The sequence below is a fragment of the Nuphar pumila genome, chromosome 17 (genome assembly GCF_984573655.1).
Source record: "Nuphar pumila chromosome 17, dmNupPumi1.hap1.1, whole genome shotgun sequence".
Classification (NCBI taxonomy): domain Eukaryota; kingdom Viridiplantae; phylum Streptophyta; class Magnoliopsida; order Nymphaeales; family Nymphaeaceae; genus Nuphar; species Nuphar pumila.
Window position 1 is genome coordinate 39,746,855 of NC_143265.1, and position 12,548 is coordinate 39,759,402.

Here is a 12,548-nt window from a genome sequence, read left to right on the forward strand (position 1 = left end):
CTTGTCCCCTGCACCCGCCCCGGTCCAATGTCATCCCTACAAGGGAGGATGTTTATATTGCTTTATTTTTCTTAAATTATATGCAATATCCATTGTTGATTTTTAAATGGCTTTTATCTTTTGTGGTTTGAAGGAATAAAATATAAATCTGCTCAATACTAGCCACTGCAGGCATATCAGTGCAATTAATTGACTGTGTTTGTCTACATGAAGATTGCATGTACATGTAATTGACTGTGTATGTGTTGGTTTTTGTAAATATTGTATATATAAAATTATGAATGCTAGTTTGTGTAATTATTTAAAAATAATTTTTTTGATAGGTGGATGCACGTGTAATTGACTGTTTATGTGTAGGTTTGTAAATTTTCATATAAAAATTGCATCTCTTTTTTTATTCATTTGCTTGCACTTGTGAATGTTGTAACTCTCACTTTAGAGAATCTTGGACAAATACTAACTTTTGGTTGTTAATGCTAAAATGGAAATTCAATTGTCCGTGATTTTGTTAATTCATTTTTTATTGAATGCTCATATTTTATTTGCTAGATACTTTGATAGATCAAGTTTTTGAGTTAAATGTTAATTTTACTGTTATAAATGTTATTCTTAATTTTTTTTATATTTATTTGATATTTTTTATTTTATATTAATTGTTGTTTCATGAATAAAGCATTTTTTATTTATTTATACTTTTAAATATTTTTATTTTTTTAAAGTTTGTAAAAATATATTTTTGAAGCTTATGCCTCACTTCATTTTTGGTGAAGTGCTTCCACCTCTCAATGCTTTTGACAACACTGGTTCAGTGAAACATGAAAGCCAATTTATAGGACGACTCTTTAGGAATCCCGCCAACAAATGAGATCAACAGATTAATAAAGCTACCGCCAAAAGAGATAAAATATTAACAAAACTATGTATTTGGTACTTAAAAGGACTACTAAAACTTTTTCATGAGGTAAATGTGAAAAGCACAGGCTTGTATGATAGCCATTACAATAACCAGGATCCGAATAAGAAAACACCAAAACAGAGTACCGCACATTACTACACTGCAAACAAAATTCTTCGGTAAGAGAACCACATTGATGATTTGAACTGCTATTCTACAAAAATGGAGCCACAAATGAGATTATTTCCGCAGAGAAGGAAAACTCTTCCTGTTTGTTATTTTTCTCCAATATCAAAGACTTCACCGTACTCCTTACTCAGACAGAAGCAGTTACTCGCTTCTGCGCGAAAGCAATTCCCTTGTCAATGCTTGCCTTCAATTCTGGCTTCAGTGCATCCAGAGCCTTTGCCTCGTACTCTGTCAGGCCTTGAAGATCAGCACCTATCACAGCTTCCACACCTTTCCTACCAAGCTTGACCCTTGATGCAAAGAAGGGAAGTTCAGTAAGTTCTGACTGAACATATGAACACTCATATACATCCTCGTCTCCATCCAAGGCTCTCAGCGACGATTCCACAAATCTAGCTGCGGCATATGCCATTGAAAGGGTAGCTGATCCTGCACCTGCTTTTGCCTCGACAACCTCCGTGCCAGCATTTTGGATTCTCACGGTAAGCTCTTCCACTTCCTCATCAGTAAAAGTTGCAGAAGGCTTAGTCTTTGACAGCAGGGGTAAAATTGTGATCCCGGCATGCCCACCTACAACTGGCACATCGACATCGATAAGCCTCAAATTCTTCTTCTGAGCAACAAATGTATTTGCCCTCACAACATCAAGAGTTGTGACTCCAAAAAGCTTCTTTGGATCATACACACCCTTCTGCTTTAAAACCTCAGCTGCAATAGGTACAGTAGAATTGACAGGATTGCTTATGATATGAATAAAGGCATCAGGGCAGTTATCCGCTACAGCTTCAACCAGGGTCTTCACAATTCCAGCATTGATATTGAAAAGATCATCACGGGTCATGCCAGGCTTTCTTGGCACTCCAGCTGGGATAACAACGACATCCACACCCTTCAATGAATCAGGCAGCTCGGAAGGCCCAGTGAAACCCAACATCTGAGAAGGGGTATTGCAATGACTAAGATCAGCAGTAACCCCCTTGACATTGGCAATATCATAAAGATGCAAGGAAGACACCAAGGGGGACATCTTGATCAGAAGTGCTAGAGGCTGTCCAATTCCTCCAGCAGCACCAAGGACAGTCACTTTAAATGATGAGGCGTGGGGAAAGAGGCATTTATAGGCCCTTTGGGGATGTTTTTCCCCTCTTGACCTTGAGGATACTAAGAGGGCAGCACTGCTTTCCCTTCCCAAGAAGGATGTGCCTGAATCAACTCTAACACATGTAGCTTTCAGACCACTGAAACTCTTGAAATTGTTCCTCGACCTGAGTCTTGCATCAACCATGCTAAGCTTTGTTCCTGAAGAAGCTCGAGTGTTAAATGGAGCAACCAAGCCAAGAGATGAAGGGACTGCTGCAGTTGATGCCATTTTGATTGACAACCTACTCTGGATTCAGAAACCAGGATGTTTGATGTTTGTCAGATCTCAAAAGGTACTCATTTTGAACGTCACAGAAAAGGCAAACACAAAATATAGTTAATTTGATGATAACATCCATGACCAATGCCTTATTCTTAAAGACACTCGAATAGGAAAGAATGTGCCATGTGAAAAGGTTATAAGCCATACAGTCATAAAACTATGACATATAGAAGCATCAGATAATACATAATCCATCATCTAACAAACAAGATTGTTTTCCAAAGAGAAAAAACTGATAAAGGTTAGCTACACTAGTCATTTTCAAGGAGAAACAAACACTAAATGAATAAAATCCCTTAGACAGACCAAAGGACAAATTGTATAATGTATATACTTCAATGAGGATGATCATACTGCAGAGATTTTGCATGAAGTTCTTGTAGAGACCAAATAAGAAATCATAATGTGAAAAATGGTTAAGGCACCAATTATCAAGTAGTAAAATTTAGATAGAACCAGAACAAATTCATAAAAATTTTCAGAAAGAAAGGTGCCTTAGACAGAATTGGAACAGATTCATGAAGTTCCAAAAGGAATAACATATATCTCGAAATCATTCTTATGGCATGTCAACCTCTTATTCGCATAAGCTTGGGTCTATCCTATTCACAAATGCTTGCTTTTTCAAACCATAATTCCATTACTCGAATCTGCAGAGACACTACTGGGCAGATTTTTATGCAGCCAATACAGCCTCTGTTATCATTACATCAATTAGGACAACTGGACAGCATAAAGGCAATGTGCATGCCATAAAATAAGAAAAAGAATTAGACAATTTCAGAGAGCAAGGGCAGAACTACGACATAGTTTCAACTCTATATTCAACAACAGCAAATAAGGCACTAACAGAATTCAATGATCTAAGGAGAACTCGAGCAAAACTTATTAGAAAAGTGTGTTTTTAGGAACATCTCTCAAAACTAGAAAGGTAAGACCGTAAGAGGAAAATAATTTGTTTTGCTCAAATTTAAAAAATCTTGAGAAATTTTCATGACAAAGACTCAATTATCATCAACATACATAAAAAGATAATGACCTTGATGTTGTCAGATATTTATTGTCCTTGTTTTGTAATATGTGATCAAATAGTTCATGACATTTGCAAAATACCATGATATTTAAATGTGTAAAGATATTTTTGATAAAGGGCTAACAAAGGATAAAACTATGAAACCAAAAATATGCTTAGTTACCATATAAGCCAAAAAAATATTTCCTCAGAATAAAGATAACATTGCTGGTTGTCCTTTGGCAAGTAGACTAAGCCAACCATGTCAACAAAAACTACATCAGAAGTTGGATTACAAGATACAAATTCATATTTTGTCAAGACTGAGCAAGCCACATGAAAAGTCTTGACTCGTAGGCATTGGTAGCCTGATGCAAACCAGAACTAAACTTTGACATGAATGAAGAACGTGAAATATAATACAGTCCAGAAAAGTGTGTGTTTGTCTTTCTGTGCAACGCCAGAAATTTTCATTCAAAATCATATATATTTATGTAGACGTACGCACACACACCATAAATCTTATCCCTCTCTGACAAAATATCTCAACATCTAGCTTGCTTGATTCAAATCATGGCCTAGACTACCAAAAAAATCATTGCTTGCATACACACACACCGCAACTTGCTCCATAATTATCTTTGCATCATATCTTATCAATATTATAGAATCTTAAAAACTATGACTGATGTTTGGACACTCTACAGTCTGCAGTTTGTCAAATTTCATGGCACCGTGAACACTACAAAAGTATACCACGATTGATATGAATGTCGTATCTGATGCCTGAAATTGGTTGGTAGTGTTGCTCAAATAAGGGCGTGTTTGAGACAGATTTTACAGCCCTCAGGATTTGATATCCCACAATCTCAAATCCACATATTTCTGGTACGACCCTAGGCAATCGGACCAGAAATACTTAGATTTATGCATATTTTGAGGATCTCAGATCCTGTTTGAGGGAGGTCAGATCTGGTTTAGGCCTCACAACAGATCTGACCCCGATAAGCGTGTCCACAGATCTATAGTTACCCTTGGTATTAGAAAACACGCACTGAAGGCATCAGGAGCCAAGATCTAATGAAAGAGAATAATCAAACAAGAAAGGAACAAATAAGATTCATTGCTCTCTTTTTTCCTCTTTCAATTCTATAAACCGTTTATCACCAATTGAAGCTCAACCATGTTCTTCAATTTCCAGAAGAGTTCAATCAATCACACAGAAAACCCAACAAAATTAAAAATCCTCCCCAACTGGATCCAGGGTTCTCTCCCAACCAAGAAATGAACTAAAATGAGATCGACCCAATTTGCAGAAACACAAAATAAAGCAGAGAAGGAAACAAGAAAGCTGCAGGAACAAGGCCGTAGAGGAAAAAACGATACCTAAACGATTGAAAAGATTGCGAAACCAACAAGATCCAGCGACCAGAAGGTTTCTAGGCTTCCTGCAAACAGCAATGCACGCATCGAGAATACATCCCAACTCATTAACTAAATTTCCACCACAGATTAAAAGAACAAGTTGCAAGAAGAAAAACACCAAAAAAATGATAGCATGTTGGATGTTGGAGAACATTCTAGCCATAATCGGAAGACTTCGGTCAAGAAAATGGCAATAAATTGCGTGTTTTCGATTCGAAATCTTTTCCATGGAAAAATCTGAAAAAAGAAAAAAATGATGAACAGAACGTCGAAAAGAAAAATATGACAGAAAATTTCTTTGGCTTCACCAACTCACCCAAAAATCGGGACAAGTTGGGATTCGCATCAATGTTGAGAGAGAGAGAGAGAGAGAGAGAGGATACCTGGTGACGAAAGAGAGAAGAGACGAGAAACAGCTTCTCCTTCCGAGAGAGAGAGAGAAAGAGAGAGAGGATACCTGGTGACGAAAGAGAGAAGAGACGAGCAACCGCTTCTCCTTCCACACGCCAGAGAGAGGAGAGAGAGAGACCCTTCGCCCAACCCCTTTCCTGCCCCCCCTTTTTATTTTTGTCCTCGTTTTCCTCTCCCTTTTTTTACGGTGAAAAATAAATAGCTATGACGAGCAAGGTTTGAACCAACAGGGGTCCTCTGATAGGAGCAGCTAGTGTACGTCACCTTGTGTTTAGGGGCGTTGCACGTTCAAAACCCAATAGTATAGTTGTATAACTGGTGGTAAGGGTGTCTGCCTAACCCCAGCTTGCCAATAAAAAACAACGATGGGCCACTGGCTTTACTTTAGGACTTTCATGAGGGTTCGGTTCACCGTATCACCACCATTGATTTTTTTTTTTTCCTCTTGGCTTTGTCGTGATGCCGTGCAACGTAGACTACGTACAAATCAAGCCATCTCTGAGGCCTCCTCCGAAAGGTAATTTGTGTACGTGTCAGGGGTCGCACTTGCACTGGGCCACAGTCCGAGAGGTGCTGGTACCAAACTTGAGTCTCGGTCGGGTTGGAGCAGCTAGTTGCAAGTTCGAACCCCAAAGGTATGTGCCTACCCCCGCTTGCCTATCAAAAAAAAAAAACTTGAGTTGTTGGACCCAACCTAGCATAAGCAGAACCAGACCGGATCCAAATACAGATAGCATAAACTAGACCCGATGAAATACTAACTTTTATGTATTTTTACATTGAAAATGAGTGGATCTGGTGGAAGCTCGAGACAAATCCACATGTGTACGAAACTTGATAAACCATACCAACTGTGCTTACTATAATTCTGACCCAGGTAGGCCTATTTCACCATCCTCTAACTTGAGTCCCCTATCATATCCAAATCAAGCCCGAAGGCAGTCGTACCTGACCCATCTAAAATTGTATGTATTCACCCCTCTTGGAACTGTGGGAGTCGGCTTGTTTATGATGTTCAACATGTAAAAAAATTTTTTGAAAGGCAAGCTTAGGCAGACCTCCACCAGTTACTATTCAAAGTACCACTTAGGGTTTGAACCTGCAACGTCCCACAAGACGTGCACTGACAGCTCCTACCAACCACGCGGAGCCCCCGTTGGTTTCAACATGTAAATCTTTGTTCAGCTCTTGTTGTGTGAGTCATTGAGGGTAGGTCTGCTCGGTGTTGCACCAATCCAAATATGGTTATGGGCACAAAAATGTGAACCCGAATCAACCCAAGTCTCATACGGACCAGCTTTTCTTTATTATTATCATCATCAACAACTTATTTTGAGGGGAGAGCTGATTTTTTTGCAAAAGACTTTTCGACGCTACGTGGGCAAGTCTTGAGCCATGACTTCCTTTCTGTTAGGCATTGAGCCATGACTTTTGCAAAAATATCTCACCTGTTGTAAGGATCGTCTCAGGACAAATCATTTAGCGAATCGGGCGATTCGGATTCATGGCTAAATCGATTTTTGAATTGGCCAACTTTTAACCATAGAAAGGCACGTGTCAAACAATACTTTAAAAAAAAAAAACTAATTTTAACATTTATTTGAAAATTAGCCAGTTCAGGCCAGTTTGTATTTGATTTTCTGCCGATTAGCAACATTACACCTGACTGAACTGAACCGAACATAACCGAGTGTTCTATGTATAATTTTAAGTAAAAAAAAATTGAAAATTGAAAATTATTAAGCGCATGTTTGAACTGCTATTTTTCTCAAATCAACACAACCCGAACTTACCTTTTTGTTATGTCGGCAGGTTTGAATGAACCTGATTCGTGTGATACATAAAGGCGCTTGAGTCCGCATAGAATCCCATTCATATGGTTGATTTGATGGCGTATATTGGAATCTTACTTCTATTTGGTGGGGTCTACCCGGATTCAGGTTGGAATGAGGTAGACAAACAAGTCCAAATCAGGGTCGAAACTGGGCAGAACCCACCTTGTTCTCACACCATAACAAGATTCGGGACTATGCTATGAGATCTAAATTGGAGTAGAGTTGTTTTGCACAGTGTCTTTGATATAGGAGCAGAGCAGCGTGTAATTCGGGTCTAAGGGAATTTTATTTAGATTTGGATCTTTTCTTATGTAAAGGATCTATCTCAGATCCGATTTAGAATTATGGTTTTTTTATTCTCTTAAATATTCATTATAGGAATTATAAATGGTGGTTGATGGATGAATACCCTTATTTTTTTATGAATTTTAATTGCAATTTTCCATTGAATTTCTTGTCTTTCTAGCATAGTTTCGTAGTAGGTGTAATTTAGCAATCTTCGCAACCTCAGATTCCGAGGTTGCATCAATATCACTTCATAATTGGATTTGGAACTATATCTACTATGAGATGTGAATCAGATCCAGATCAGAATCATACCCACTCTTCAAATTTTGGAAATAGTGATAGGTCAATGGTGGCCTGACCCATGTCTGATTCATTTTTCATCCCTATGTCTAATATAACTCAATGTCAACAAAATTAGTTGTTGAACCAAATTGATTTTCACCAACGGGAGGATCCGCCTGGTAGGAGCTGTCAGTGCACGTCTCCTTGTGGTGGGACGTTGCAGGTTCAAACCCCAGTGGTAAGTTGAATAATTATTGGTGGGAGTCTGCCTAACCCCGGCTTGCCTTTCCCAAAAAAAACAAACAAATTGATTTTCAAAAAGATTCAAAGAATCGGATGATTCAAGCTTGAAGCAATCCTTTAATTTTATCTTTATAATATTAAAAAAATACAAAATTACAAAAAAAATCAAAAAATGTTCGATTCAACTAAAAACAGGCTGATTCAACCCAATTATGTTGATTCAAGGTTGAATTAACCGATTTTTAAGTAGCACCCAGTTCGACCCTCAAGTGAACAGATATGGGACTAATTGATTTTACTATAAAGCATCATCTCTTGCCATTGCCAACGCCCTAGCTCCTTGATCCTTTGAGCTTTGCATGAAGCCTTGGTTGGCTGATGTTCATCATTGATCATTGTGATGAGTGATGGCATTAACATAAATACAACATTTAAAATCAAATGTTTTTTCAAGAGAAAACACATTTTATCAATTATATTACGAATCAAGATCCTTTATACGAAAATAAATCTTGGTTTTTAAAACCTCATGTACAATATAATATCAATTCTCACGTGAATCTAAGTTGATATATGTGTTGATATGCATATGAGGATCATCCCACAACATACTTGTATATCTTAGCACTATACAAGCATACAATGTTACATGTACCTATCTCAAAATTGTTACTTTTTTCGAATAACTTTTTGTCTTCACTGAATGGCTTCTTTCCACAACTGCACCCTTAATGGAGATGCAGCCACCCTCCACCAAACATCCTATGAGGTTCATTAGTGAAGGCGTGAGAAAGAAAGGAGAAAAAGAGAAAGAGAAAGATAGGTTGAGAGGAGTGTGTGATAGAGAGAAGAAGAAAGATCTTTCTTTATAGCCTTGTAAAACCTGTAATTTTTTGGTGATTATTTAAATAAATAAAGATAATTTTGTGTCTTAATTATAGAGTTTTATTTATTTAAATATGTATTTGGATTAGAATTAATTGTGTATGTTAACTTGAAATTAAATTTCAAGTGAATTAGAATTTTAATTAAAGTTACGATGAGATTTGAATTTAATTCGAAGTTAATTTGAGGCAAATTAGAATTTAAATTTTAATCATGAATTTGGATTTAATTCCAAGTGAATTTGGATATGATATGTGAAGTGGGATCCAAAATTAGGTTTAAATTGGATCTAAAATTCAAATTGGGAAATTAAGGTTTTTAGTAAATAAAATAATATATAATTAATTGTTTTAATTAGTAAGGCAACCCAAGAGGGTGGGGTGCCCCCCTCCTCCCAAGTGAGCCCACACCCTTGGGTAAATATTTCTTTCTAAAAATATTAAATGTAAGTGAAATTTACTTGAAATGTATTTAAGAAAAGAAACAAATTTTCAAAACTTACCAAAAACAAAAAGTCAAAGCTTGGCAAGGAGCCATGAGTCCAAGTTGGACTTATGTGGCCAACAAGACAAGTAGAGGGACTCACATGGAGTGTCCCTACTTACGCTGTTAAGATCTGAAAATAAAATAATGTATATAGCTTAATATATATATATATATATATATATATATATAATATAAAATATAATGTATATTATAAGCCTATAAGGAGCAACTAGGTGGGATGTCTCCACCATTCTCATCCTTAGTAAAATTTTGTTAAGTTAAAGAAGTTAGGACAAATAAATTAGAAAGTAAGGGTTTTGTGTTTTTGGAAACTTTGGCTCAACCTAAAGATCTATAAAAGGGTATCCCAAGAGGGGCGTCCCACCCTTTCGATTTTTTTGAACTTTCTTCTTCTTCTCTCTCTAGTTTTCTTCCTCTACATATTTTTCTTCTTCTTCTTTGTTATCTTCTTCCTCTTATGTGGAGGTTTGGACTAGCAGCCATTGTACCTACACATTGAATAAGAAAGCTTGGAGTTAGGAGGTACCTTACTCGCATTTGAATCCAAAAAATGAAGGAGTTCATAACCAAGCACCGTACGAGGTAGGTGCATCAAACGTGTAGGCGTGGGTTTATCTAAACACATAGGATATGCATAGGAGTTATTTTAAGATCTGAACCAAGGGTAAACCAAACCTTGGAACAACCAAAATGGATTTGATTTTGGTTTTTAAAATCAATTTTGGTGAAACCATGTCACCATATTTGATCTTTGGAAAAACGGTTTAAACAAAAACAAGATTTGAAGCCTTAAAGAAAAAATTGGTGTTGGAGGGGATTAGATCTATGATTGAATGTTGGATCTCAATTATTTTCAGCATATTTAATGTATGAATAATGGGTTTATATGTTACAAGCATGATTCATAAGTTCCAAAATTTATTTGGGCTTGGATCTATGTTTAAATCAAGCAAAAAGTGTTTCATTGAGAGATTTAGGCAAAAATAAATATGGACTTTTATGTTTTTGGTTAGATTAGATTCTAATTAGTATGTTAGTGATGTCAATCATCATGTTAATACCTTTTTAAAAGTATGATGATCATGCTTTGACTGATTTCTATATTGTTTATTGGTTAAGTCTATGCTTTCAGAATGAATACATAAAAAAACATAATTTCAAAATGATGAATGTGGTTATTTCGATTTTTGTTTACGTAACAAAGCTTTAATAATTGTTGTGATGTATTTTCAATTTTATTAAACATCTGAATGTATGGTCAATAATGAATTTATGGCTTTCTTGATCTTAGTTATTGGGTGAATCATGAATATTGCAAATTATTGTTATGTTGTTCCCATTTTTTACCCGATTAGTTTTGAAAAAAAAACAATAGCTCTTAAAATACAAATTTAATAAATAAAAATACTAAGATATTCTACACATCTAGGGCTTGATTTTAGGATCTTATTTGGTCTATTATGAGTCGGTATTGATGACAAAATGACTATTGCAATAGAGTATAATTTTTGTCTTGTTTGCAGAACTGTTTTGACATATCATTTTGAACATTATAGAAACCTATACAAAATGACTTAAAATAAATTATAAAAAATCTAAGTGGAAGCCAATACATAGAAGAAGACTATAAAAATAATTTTGTCAAAAGAGTTTGCAGTAAATCTCAAGAAATTCTCCAATTTAGAAAAAAAATTATAATTACATAATCTATCCTATAATTTTTCTTGATAGGGGACCGTTACAGAATTTTCATAGATTTATGGAGAATAAATTTGGTGTTGAGATTTTGAGGATTTATTTATGACATGTTAGGGAAATTCCAGTTAAATTTCAAGGGTCAAAACTACTATTTGTGAGTTTTGATATTTTTCCAAAATCAGGTAAACAGGGATCCAAATTTCCCAAATTACATATATTAATGCCTAATCATTTATTTATATTGCTAAGCATGATGAGTAATGGTTTAGACATGATTTGTGATATTTTATATATGTTAACTGATGTGTTTAATACTGAATCATGTATGCTAAGAAGTTGAATGTTATATATGAGAATGTGCATCACGCATCATGAGATATGATCTTAAGATAGAATGGATTGCACATGTGATTTTGATAAATATGCACAGTTATGAATGAAAATATGCATGCAACCTTTATGTAAGCATGTGTGCATGTAAATTGGTGTATGCATGATGAAAATGAATATGTGGTATGAGCATATGCATGGCTCGTGAGTGCACTTGGGTTTGATGAAATCCATGGGTGCTTGTTGAGCACCAAAAAAAGAAAAAACTTAGAAAGACATGCACATAATCACATGATTGCCTTAAGGAGGTCGTGATCAAAGTTATCCAGAGATGAAGTTTGTACTATGAGCAATATGAATGGGTTAAATATAACGTTGTGTTATAAAATCTCCTTGAGTGAAGCTGAGCTTGGGAGCCCGTTTGCTAAGGGCACTTTAAATTAATTTATGAGCCTAAATCTAAATAACACCTAGTGATCCATTTAAACCCAAGACCACTTTGGAAAGGGTGGTGGTACACTCGACTGGTTGACCGTTATTGTTTGAAGAGCTAGGCATCTTTGTTGGTCCCTAGTCGTTGATCATATGGGGCTGGACTATCATGTGACTTAAGTGGTATGTCTTGAATCTCTGCAAAGTAGGAATCAATTTTCTGTAGATCACTAGGAGTTCTCTCAGTCATGAACCACTCCAGTGAAAAACTCTGAAAGGGTTGACGAATTCTTTTAATCAATGGGGTTAATAAAATCACATGACATAATAGACACCCCATTAACTTGGTTGAATTAAAGTTAGAATCCCTGAATGTATACCCTTCAGGGTCATGAAAGTAAAACAAAAACTAAAATATAAACTCAATGGCATTACTTCAATCAATACATGAATGCAGGGTTTATTATGAATGGTTTATTTACCTTTGATATTGTGCATAGTAAGATACTTATCTTGAATGTTTTCTGTAATCTTGAATGGGTTATGAATTTGTGAAATGTGTATGCCTATGCATTATGATTGCATGATTGAAACCTATATCTAAACATGGACTTGTATGTAACTCTTATGTTTAGATTCTATCCATATTTATGTCGTTTGATATATCCTACTGGGGTTGTAGATTAATGCCTC

General features: G+C 35.8%; 1 protein-coding gene across 1 annotated transcript; it reads right to left on the reverse strand.

The window, feature by feature from the left end:
• Positions 1–950: 950 nt before the first annotated feature.
• Positions 951–5,345, reverse strand: LOC149811901 (malate dehydrogenase, chloroplastic-like). The gene is made up of 2 exons (XM_089993277.1): positions 5,328–5,345; positions 951–2,471 (listed from the first exon to the last, which is right to left on the reverse strand). The coding sequence occupies exon 2, from the start codon at positions 2,451–2,453 to the stop codon at positions 1,212–1,214; it is 1,242 nt and encodes a 413-aa protein (XP_089849403.1). The 5' UTR covers positions 2,454–2,471; positions 5,328–5,345; the 3' UTR covers positions 951–1,211.
• Positions 5,346–12,548: the final 7,203 nt, after the last annotated feature.